Source organism: Sciurus carolinensis, chromosome 9, assembly GCF_902686445.1.
Source record: "Sciurus carolinensis chromosome 9, mSciCar1.2, whole genome shotgun sequence".
Lineage (NCBI taxonomy): Eukaryota > Metazoa > Chordata > Mammalia > Rodentia > Sciuridae > Sciurus > Sciurus carolinensis.
Window position 1 is genome coordinate 67,810,640 of NC_062221.1, and position 12,023 is coordinate 67,822,662.

Below are 12,023 nucleotides of genomic sequence, written 5' to 3' on the forward strand. Positions count from 1 at the left end.
CTTCCTATCCAAAAACATGGGAGATCTTTCCATCTTCTAAGATTTTCTTTAATTTCTTTCTTTAGTGTTCTGTAGTTCTCATTGTAGAGGTCTTTCACCTCTTTTGTTAGATTGATTCCCAAGTATTTTATTTTTTTCGAAGCTATTGTGAATGGGGTAGTTTTCCTAATTTCTCTTTCTGAAGATTCATCACTTATGTATAAAAATGCCTTAGATTTATGTGCATTGATCTTATATCCCGCTACTTTACTGAATTCACTTATGAGATCTAAAAGTTTTCTGGTGGAATTTTCTGGTTCCTCTAAGTATGTAATCATATCATCAGCAAATAGGGATAGTTTGAGTTCTTCTCCTATTCGTATCCCTTTAATTTCTTTGGTCTGTCTAATTGCTCTGGCTAGAGTTTCAAGGACGATATTGAAAAGAAGTGGTGAAAGAGGGCATCCCTGCCTTGTTCCAGTTTTTAGGGGGAATGCTTTCAGTTTTTCACCATTTAGAATGATATTAGCCATGGGCTTAGCATAGATGGCCTTTACAATGTTAAGGAATGTTCCCAGTATCCCTATTTTTTCTAGTGTTTTGAGCATGAAGGGGTGCAGTATTTTATCAAATGCTTTTTCTGCATCTATTGAAATAATCATGTGATTCTTGACTTTAAGTCTATTGATATGGTGAATTACATTTATTGATTTCCTGATGTTGAACCAACCTTGCATCCCTGGGATGAAACCCACTTGATCATGGTGCACTATCTTTTCAGTATGTTTTTGTATGCGATTTGCTAAAATTTGTTGAGAATTTTTGCATCGATGTTCATTAAGGATATTGGTCTGAAATTTTCTTTCTTTGATGTGTCTCTGTCTGGTTTAGGTATCAGGGTAATATTGGCTTCATAGAGTGAGTTTGGGAGGGTTCCCTCCTCTTCTATTTTATGGAATACTTTGAGAAGTATTGGAATGAGCTCTTCTTTAAAGGTTTTGTAGAACTCGGCTGAGAACCCATCTGGTCCTGGACTTTTCTTTGTTGGTAGGCTTTTGATGACTTCTTCTATTTCATTACTTGAAATTGGTCTATTTAAATTGTGTATGTCCTCCTCGTTCAGTTTAGGCAATTCATATGTCTCTAGAAACCTGTTGATATCTTCGAAATTTTCTATTTTTTGGAGTATAGATTTTCAAAATAGCTTCTAATTATGTTTTGTATTTCAATCATGTCTGTTGTGATATTTCCTTGTTCATTCCGAATTTTAGTGATTTGGATTTTCTCTCATCTTCTCTTTGTTAGTGTGGCTAAAGGTTTACCAATTTTGTTTATTTTTTCGAAGAACCAACTATTTATTTTGTCAATTTTTTGTATTGTTTCTTTTGTTTCAATTTCATTGATTTCAGCTCTGATTTTAACTATTTCCTGTCTTCTACTACTTTTGGTGTTGGTCTGTTCTTCTTTTTCTAGGACTTTGAGCTGTAGTATTAAGTCGTTTATTTGTTGAGTTTTACTTCTTTTATTGAATGCGCTCCATGAAATAAATTTTCCTCTAAGTACTGCTTTCATAGTGTCCCAGAGATTTTGATATGTTGTTTCTTTGTTCTCATTTACCTCTAAGAATTTTTTAATTTCCTTCCTAATATCTTCTGTTATCCATTCATCATATAATAGCATATTGTTTAATCTTCAGGTGTTGGAGTAGTTTCTGTTTTTTACTTTCATTTATTTCTAACTTCAATCCATTATGATCTGATAGAATACAAGGTAGTGTCTCTATCTTCTTGTGTGGCATAATATATGGTCTATTTTAGAGAAGGATCCATGTGCTGCTGAGAAGAAAGTGTATTCACTCTTGGATGGTATATTCTATAAATGTCTGTTAAGTCTAAATTATTGATTGTGTTATTGAGATCTGTGGTTTCTTTGTTCAATTTTTGTTTGGAAGATCTGTCCAGTGGTGAGAGAGGTGTGTTAAAATCACCTACTATTATTGTATTATGGTCTATTTGGTTTCTAAAATTGAGAAGGATTTGTTTGACATACATGGATGTGCCACTGTTTGGGGCATAGATGTTTATGATTGTTATATCTTGCTGATTTATGCTTCCCTTAAGCAGTATGAAATGTCCTTCTTTATCCCTTCTGACTAACTTTGGCTTGAAGTCCACATTATCTGAAATGAGGATGGATACTCCAGCTTTTTTGCTGAGTCCATGTGCATGGTATGTTTTTCCCCATCCTTTCACCTTTAGTCTGTGGGTATCTCTTTCTATGAGGTGAGTCTCTTGCAGGCAACATATTGTTGGATCTTTCTTTTTAATCCAATCTGCCAGTCTATGTCTTTTGATTGATGAATTCAGGCCATTAACATTCAGGGTTATTATTGAGATATGATTTGTATTCCCGGTCATTTGGTTCATTTTTTAAATTTTATTTATTTATTTATTTTTTGACACAACTTGGTTCCTCCTTTATTTGACAGTTCCTTTAGGATAATTCCTCCCTTTGCTGATTTGCTTCTTTGTTTTTTATCTCTTCCTCATGGAATATTTTGCTGAGAATGTTCTGTAATGCTGGCTTTCTTTTTGTAAATTCTTTTAGCTTTTGTTTATCATGGAATGATTTTATTTCATCGTCAAATTTGAAGGTAAGTTTTGCTGGGTATAAGATTCTTGGTTGGCATCCATTTTCTTTCAGAGCTTGAAAAATGTTGTTCTAGGCCCTTCTAGCTTTTAGGGTCTGGATTGAAAAATCTGCTGATATCCGTATTGTTTCCCCTGAATGTAATTTGGTTCTTTTCTCTCATAGCCTTTAAAATTCTGTCTTTATTTTGTATGTTAGGTATTTTCATTATAATGTGCCTTGGTGTGGGTCTATTGTAATTTTGTGTATTTGGAGTCCTATAAGCCTCTTGGACTTGATTTTCCATTTCATTCTTCAGATTTGGGAAATTTTCTGTTATTATTTCATTGAATAGATTGTTCATTCCTTTGGTTTGTTTCTCTAAGCCTTCCTCAATCCCAAATATTCTCACGTTTGGCCTTTTCATGATATCCCATAGTTCCTGGAGATTCTGTTCATGATTTCTTACCATCTTCTCTGTTTGTTCAACTTTGTTTTCAAGATTAAATATTTTGTCTTCAATATCTGAGGTTCTCTCTTCCAGGTGTTCTATCCAATTGGTTATGCTTTCTATGGAGTTCTTAATTTGGTTTATTGTTTCCTTCATTTCAAGGATTTCTGTTTGGGTTTTTTTCAATATCTCTAACTCTTTATTGAAATGATCTTTTGCTTCCCGTATTTGCTCTTTTAACTGTCGATTGGTGCGATCATTCAATGCCTGCATTTGCTCTTTCATCTCATCGTTTGCTTCCCTGATCATTTTAATTATGTACATTCTGAACTCCCTTTCTGTCATTTCTTCTGCCATGCTGTCGTTGGATTTTATTGATGTAACATCTAGATTTGTTTGGGGCATTTTCTTCCCTTGTTTTCTCATATTGTTTAGGAATCAGTGGGTCATTAAGATATTGCAGATTTCCTCTATTGACTTATAATGTCCCTGAAGATTGCTAGTATATCCCCTCTTATCCTTCAGTAGCCTGAAGTCTTAGGGGAAGTTGATAATGTGGTGCTCCACAAGGAAGCTGCCTCTCTAGGGTTGGTGACCCTCAGGTGGGGTATATTCCCTGATAGTGGACAGAGGTGCCTCCACTTGTTGACCAGTGTTCATCCAAAGGGGAACTACGCTGCGGGCTGAGGCAGGGCCTGTTTGTGCCTGTGTCTCTGGTTTTACCGTCCTTGTGGGAAAACCTCACCCGGCTGGGAAGACTCACCCGGTGGAGAGGTCTCCTTGGTCAGTTCCCGTCCTAGAGGTTCCCCTCAATCTACAACTACCACCTGGGCTGGGCTGTCTTCCTCTGCAACGTTCCCAGGGGCCCGGACCTACCTTCTGGGCGTGGGAGCCTCACTCTTCGCAGACGAGTCTCCTTAGGCTGCCTCTCCTCAGAGAATCTGCCCACAGTCCTGGAAACTTCGCTCCACCCCTAGGTGTGTCTTTGTGCAGCTCTTCCACCAAGAAGCCACCTAGGTCCTGGACCCTGCTCTGCACCTAATTGCCTGTCTATGTGGCCCCTCCTCTGAGCAGCCACCTGGAGCCCCGTACAATAGCTCCGAGACCCAGAGACCCGCCACACACCTCCTCCTCCGGACAGCCGCCCAGTGTTCCAACGCAGTCACTAGGAGTCCAAGCAACTCACTTCGTGTCTCCTCCTCCCGCCAACTGCCCGTAGCCCTAGGTAGTCACTCCGAGTCCAAGTGACCCACCCTGTTCCTCCTCCTCCTCCTTGGGGTAGCCCCCCGGGTGTTCAGGAGCGGTCGCTCGGAGACCAAGCAACCCACCGCGCTCCTCCTCCAGGCAGGCCACTGGTGTTCAGGAGTGGTCGCTTTGAGTCCAAACAACTCACCACTTGCCTCATCCTCTGGCAACCACCTGTAGCTCTGATGCAGTCACTCCTAGACCAAGCGACCCGCCACGTTCCTCCTCTTCCTCCGGGCAGCCCCCCGGTGTTCAGAAGCGATCGCTCTGAGTCCAAACAGCTCACCACGCAGCTCCTCCTCAGGCAGCCCCCCAGAGCTCCAGTGGTTGCTCCGAGTCCAAGCGCTGTGCTGAGCAGCCACCTCTACGATGTTCTCAGTGGTCCGTGTTTACCGCTCCAGTGAGGGGAGGGGCGTCTCGCCAGGCAACTCTACTTCACAAAGTTCCCTGTGTTATGGGACTACCGCCCCATCCGGGACGCCTCCCCAACGGGAGAGACTCACCCGGCGACTTTGAGTTGCTCCCAAGTCTCTCACCATCTCCTCTTTTGAATCCTGCGTCCTGGAGCAACATGAAATGCAGCAGCCCTCTAGTCCGCCATCTTGAAACCACCAATCATGTGATTCTTGATAGAATTCTTGATATAATGTATCTGTTCATGTGGTGAATTACATTTATTAGTTTCCAGATGTTGAACCTTGCATCCCTGGGATAAAACCCACTTGATCATGGTGCTCTATCTTTTTAATATATTTTTTATGTGATTTGCTAAAATTTTGTTGAGAATTTTTGCATCAATATTCTTTAAGGATATTGGTCTGAAATTTTCTTTCCTCGATGTGTCTCTGTCTGGTTTAGGTATCAGGGTGATATTGGCTTCATAGAATGAGTTGGGGAGGGTTCCCTCCTCTTCTGTTTCATGAAATACTTTGAGAAGTATTGGAATGAGCTCTTCTTTAAAGGTTTTGTAGAACTCGGCTGAGAACCCATCTGGTCCCGGACTTTTCTTTGTTGGTAGGCTTTTGATGACTTCTTCTATTTCATTACTTGAAATTGGTCTATTTAAATTGTGTATGTCCTCCTCGTTCAGTTTAGGCAATTCATATGTCTCTAGAAACCTGTTGGTGTCTTCGATATTTTCTATTTTGTTGAAGTAGAGATATTCAAAATAGTTTCTAATTATGTTTTGTATTTCACTCGTGTCTGTTGTGGTATTTCCTTGTTCATTCTGAATTTTAGTAATTTGAGTTTTCTCTCTCCTTCTCTTTGTTAGTGTGCCTAAGAGTTTATCAATTTTATTTTTTCAAAGAACCAACTATTTATTTTGTCAATTTTTTCTATTGTTTCTTTTGTTTCAATTTCGTTGATTTCAACTCTGATTTTAACTATATCCTGTCTTCTACTACTTTTGGTGTTGGTCTGTTCTTCTTTTTCTAGGGCTTTGAGCTGTAGTGTTAGGTCATTTATATGTTGATTTTTTCTTCTTTTATTAAATGTGCTCCATGAAATAAATTTTCCTCTAAATACTGCTTTCATAGTGTCCCAGAGATTTTGATATGATGTATCTTTGTTCTCATTTACCTCTAAGAATTTTTTTACTTCCCTCCTGATGCCTTCTGTTATCCATTCATCATACAATAGCATATTATTTAATCTCCAGGTGTTGGAGTAGTTTCTGTTTTTTACTCTTTCATTTATTTCTAATTTCAATCTATTATGATCTGATAGAATACAAGGTAGTATCTCTTTCTTCTTGTATTTGCTAATATTAGCTTTGTGGCAGAAAATATGGTCTATTTTAGAGAAGGATCCATGTGCTGCTGAGAAGAAAGGGTATTCGCTCTTTGTTGGATGGTATATTCTATATATGTCCATTAACTCTAAATGATTGATTGTGTTATTGAGAATCTATGGTTTCTTTGTTCAATTTTTGTTTGGAAGATATGTCCAGTGGTGAGAGAGGTGTGTTGAAATCACCTAGTATTATTGTGTTGTGGTCTGTTTAATTTCTGGCATTGAGAAGGATTAGTTTGAGGTACATGGATGAACCAATGTTGGGGCATAGATATTTATGATTGTTATGTCTTACTGATTTATGCTTCCCTTAAGCAGTATGAAATGTCCTTCTTTATCCCTTCTGACTAACTTTGACTTGAAGTCCACATTATCTGATATGAGGATGGATACTGCAGCTTTTTTGCTGAGTCCATGTGCATGGTATATTTTTTCCCATCCTTTCACTTTTAGTCTGTGGGTATCTCTTTCTGTTCTCATATTATATATTGAGTTTCTTTCCATTTTCACCACATAAAAATGCTTTTATAAGTATATTTACATTTTTAAAATAAATTCCCATTAGTGAGAATATTAGATTTAAGGAGACAAAGCTTGAGCAGTCACAAGTATAATAGAAAGGTGACCTTTTTAAGCTCTTTTAATGTTTTGTAAGCCCAAACCACCACGAAGGGATTATATGAATTTGTCATGTCATCTACAAAGATTGGCTGTACTTTCACTGTACCAAAATATTGTCAGTTTTTTTCTAATTTAATACTAGCACCTTTTATTTGGAAAAATGTATTTGATTTCTGAATAACAATTTGATTAGCTCTTGCTTTGTGGGCTTTGGGGGATTTTTTTGTTTATTGGTTTCAAGGTTGTTGTTTTATTTATTTTGATTGAAAAACCACCAGAATTGTTAAAAAAAAAATTTCTGAGCCATTTAATGCAAATTGCAGGCATGCTACCCTTTCACTCCTAAATACTTTAATGAATATTTCTTATAAACATGGACATCCTTCTACATAACCATAACATCATCTTTTTCTTTTTGTTCCCCTGCCCCTTTGATAGTATTTATCTCTTTCACCTTTTCCTTATATTACATTCACTTCCTGGTTCTCCATCTTCACAGTGGTAATTTTGGATAGGTATATATTCACTGTTTACCTTATGATGACTATGTAAATGTGAAGCCATGTGTTTTACAATGATTACTTCTCCAATTCTCCCCAACATTTTTCCCCTCTGGATTTAAAAACTGTTATCTTATGTTTTTGTTCAGTTTTTCTTTATTTAACACTAATTTAATTCCAAACTGTTTTCCCAGTTGTACTCATCTAGTTTCAATGTAATCTGATGCTTTAGGTATTCTGTCAATTTCATCTTAAGAAAATTTCCTCTTTAAATTTCTGATCCACACTAATCTGGACAAAGATAATCTTTAAATTTATAACATAGCATAGTCATTTTACTTCTCTAGTCATGATCGTCCTGGAAATTCCTCTGTCCCTTTCTTACATTATTTCCCTTGCTTCATGGACTTGTGTCCTTTCTAGTTTCTTTTTTCATTTTACTGGATCATATCTCCTGATGGATTTTTGCGGAAGACCTGGGAGAGGAGAATTTTGAGACCACTTGCATACATGGGAGCATCAAGATCCTGCCCTTATGCCTGATGATAGTGTAGAGAAGGAAAGACTCGAGCTGGGCCCGAGGAGTAAGTTGGCAAAAGGCCCATTCCCAGGAGTAAAGCATATGCATTTATTTAATAAAAGTTTTATGTGAAAGAAGTGGTAAAAAAATCTATATGCTTTTATACTAGGTTGAACAAAGGAAGGCAATTACAGAAAAGTAAGTAAAAGATATGGCGAAGCTAAAGGAAAATAAGAATTGTTTTAACAACATCTGTACTAAAATTTGTTCAACTTCGACTCCCTGTGTCCCCTGATAATGATGTTTCTTTTATCCTGGAATAGGGAAGATATCTTTCATGTGGGAGTTTTATCTCCTACTTTCAAGAAGAAAGGGAAAGTCAGAAAAGTCAGAACACTTTCTATGTATCTGCTGTTTTTCAAGTGCCTTTAGCTCTAAATAATTGTTATGCCAAAATGGCATATTTGGGAGTGGCATGATCTACTATTCTTCAATAGTTTGGGTATAGTTTTCTTTTTGAAAATCACTGTCCATCAGAATTCTGAAGAAATTTTTCCTTTGTTTTCTGGCTCTTGATATCATTCTGATTTTTTAATGTATATAGTCTTTTTTTCTTTCCCCTCTGGAAGCTGGTAAATTCTTTTTCTTTAACTCTTTATTGTAGTGAAGGTAGTGGTCAGTAGGCCTTATGTATATATACTCAGAGTTTCCAAATTGGTTTTCAGTCAGTTCTTGAATAGGCTGTTTAAGAACACCAAAAATAGATCTAACTCTTATTAAAATAAACTAATCTTTCTAACTGTAGCCTGTATTTCTTGATTTCTGGTGTCATCAGTTCTGGGCCTTCCTGTGTTCAAGTTACATCATGTTGCTTCTTGAGTTTCCTTGCTGCTAGATTTTGATTCAACTTGCTTGAGTCTGTTACTACTTTTACATCTACCTTGACCACCAACACTTAATTCCCAGAATTCTTCAATGAGAATGAGTTTCATCAAGGGAATTTTTCCATCAACATTCTCATCTCAACTCAAAACCATGTGTCTTCTGTTTCCCAATGTAACATCTATATGTACCTTACTATGCTCCAAATCCTTGCACACCTGTATTCGCAGCAACTATGGAGGCTGAGAGAGGAGGACCTCAAGTTCAAGGCCAGCCTCAGCAACTTACCAAGACCCTGTCTCAAATTTTTAAAATAAATAAATTAAAAGTACTGGAGAAATAGCTCAGTGGTAAAACACCCCTGGGTTCAATCTCCAGTATCAAAACAAACAAACAAATGAATCTTCTGTCCATCTTAGGATATAAAATTTTTTAAGAGTTTTTTAAAAAATGTTTTTTAGTTGTCAATGGACCTTTATTTTTTTCATTTATTTATATGCAGTGCTGATAATCAAACACATTCTAGGCAAGCGCTCTACCACTGAACCACACTCCAGCACTAAATACTTTTTCTAACATGAAAATTTCTGATATTTGCTGCTCTTGTTTCTACCACTTTCAATTCGTATTCAGTCTTTTTTTAAGAAAAAATCATTATGTGCTATGTCTTTTTCCTCAATTAAGTATTCAAGAAGGCTGGTACTGTATCATGGACTTCTTTGGTATTCTTTTCAGCACCAAGCATAATGCTTAATCAGATCTTGCTTAAGATAATGATTACATTGCATTATAGCTAGGTGATACTAGATGTGGGTCATTGAATGTCAGACTTATGGAAAAGGTCACTTTGTAGTTTATTTTTTGATAGCTTATTGTAAGAAATTTCCAAATTAGTCTTATAGTTCAACTTCACTAATGATAGAGTTATTTTTTAAATGACTCATTGTTCAACTACTTTTGGAACTCCTTTTTTGAAACTGCCATTTGAATAGTTTAATAACTAAGGAAATCAACTTTAACATTTTATATCACCCCTATGTTATATCTTGTGTTAACTAGTTTTGTCAACTACATTTACCAGACTTGGTTCTGGGCAGCTTTGGGCTATTTCCATAAATGACATCTATTTTGGCAAATAAAAATTAGTTACCATCAGACATATTCAGACTATATATCATACTATTAAGGTAGTTCCAAGAAAAAAGTTCCAGAAATATTCAGTATGAAGTAGCATATTTGAAATTAACATGTAGTCTTTGTTGGAAACAACTTTGAAGAAGCCAGTGATTTTAAATGTTTTTAAAATCATCTTTAATGTGTTTGTTTTTTAAAATTTATTTCATTAGTTACCCCTGCAGTTAAGATTTGAATCTTGCCTTTCAAGATGTTACTAGTGGCTAGATATAGTGGCACACACCTCAACTTACAAAATCTCATGACTTCTGGAGAGAGGTGATGTGATTGATGGCTGTTTGACAGAGATTTAGGCTGAAGGATACTGAAATCTATAGAAATATCATTCTTTATAAGTTGACTTCATGGTCTGTGAATTCATGTTGCTGAGCTGGGAGTTTAAGAAATCTTTAAGAAACTAAGTAACTTAACTCACTTGATATGAGTTATACAATATGCTCACATCTCAAATTGTGCTTTATAGCCAATATTTCAGGTGAATTTTAGCATATTTTCTTGCAGTTAAAGGAGAAATCTCATATCCTAGAATCTTACTGACCTGATTTTTTTTTCCCCTCCCTACTGGAAGATTTCTTGCTCTCTTCAAGGTCTAATGGTTTGGGTCCAAGATACTTCCTATTTGTGTAGCCGGGCTGGGCAGGTTCTCCCTGTTAGTATTCAGATGAATGGCTGGATTCATGAGGGAAACCTGCTGTGTCCATCATGCTGGGATTTCTGTGAGCAGTGTCCTCCAGAGACAGATCCTCCAGTGGCTAACCTGACCCGAGCTCTTCCGCTGGGTGAGTACTCTCTTTGGTTGGAGCAAAGAGGGAAAGTAATAAAGGGGACTTTTCCTCTATGGTGTTGTTGAAGTTACCTTTTATAAGAGCTCTGGAACAAGTTGAGTTGCTTCGCTCCTGGTTGCAGCTCTGTGGGGAAATCTTCCTTCCATTATAGAACTCTAAGGAGGTAAGCATGACACTTGTATTCATACAAGCAAGGATGAGGAAGCCTTCCATGACTGTCAGAATCTGACTTGCATAAAATAGCTCATTGAAGGTCACAAAAAGTGAGCATTTCATCCATTCATTTTGAAATTAAGAATAAGCAAAATTCAGCAGTGTGGTGGTTACACCTAGAATCCCAGCAGCTCAGGAGACTGAGACAGGAGCGTCGAAGGTTTGAAGCCAGCTTCAGCAATTTATTGAGGCCATAAGCAACCTAGTGAGACCCTGTCTCAAAATAAAAAATAAAAAGGGTGGGAATGTGGCTCAGTGGTTAAGCGCCCTTGAGTTCAATCCCTGACACACACATACATACAAACACACACAAAAAGAATAAGCAAATTTCTTACTAAATACAAAAGCAGTTTATATATATTTTGATTGCATCATAACAATTTGAGATAAAGGTGAGGAAAAGACATTGGAGAAAATACTCAAAAAAGTGATTGACATACCCACAAAGAAAAAAAAGACGCAAGGAGATGCAAATACACATACAATATGAGATAGAAAGACATGGGATGGCAAAGAAGTTTTTTTTCAGGATTTTAAAGGTTGAATTTCTCTTGTCTGAAGTGCTTGACTAGAAGTGTTTGGGATTTTGAATTTTCTTTAGATTTTGGAATGTTTACCTGTATTAATGAGCTATCTGGGGAACAAGACCCAAATCTAAAGATAAAATTGACTTACGTTTCATATACACCTTAAACTCATCACCTGGTGGTACTTGATTTTTAGCATGCCTGTCTTTTGACTGTGACCTATCATGCGAGGTCAGGTGTGGAATTTTCTACTTGTTGCTTCATTTCAGTACAAAAAGTTTTGGATTTTGGATTTCACATTCTCAGCTTAGACTTCTAAACTTGAACCATTGTTCTGTGAGACTCTAGACAGTAGAATTGAGAACAAAAATTGAAGTAGTAAAGAGACAGTCCTTTAGAGCCAGGAGGAGGATGGGAAAGATTGGCTTGAGAAGAGTGCCTTCCTCATTATCAAAGGTGTTCACACTGAGGCTCACAACCCGTCACTCAGAGTTGCAAGAGCAAAATTCATGAATTCTCAATTAAAATTGTGACTTAAATGAACCATGAGTGAATCTATGGCAGCGCAGCATTTTAGATATGAACAGCAAAAATCTCATCAGTGTTTTATTTTCTCAACTAAAGATATTTTTTAAATGAAACTGCACTCACTACTCTTTGTTCTGTGCTCTGGTTGAGAACTAC

The 12,023-nt window shown here is 37.1% G+C and overlaps 1 protein-coding gene across 2 annotated transcripts in view; it reads left to right on the top strand.

The window, feature by feature from the left end:
- The window catches only part of Lmln (leishmanolysin like peptidase), a 101,762-nt gene that overhangs the window by 81,176 nt on the left and 8,563 nt on the right, over positions 1–12,023 (top strand). For both annotated transcript variants that reach the window (XM_047564847.1, XM_047564846.1), the window contains exon 16: positions 10,383–10,593. In XM_047564847.1, coding sequence (XP_047420803.1) covers positions 10,383–10,593 — 211 coding nt within the window. The remainder of the gene's footprint in view (positions 1–10,382; positions 10,594–12,023) is intronic.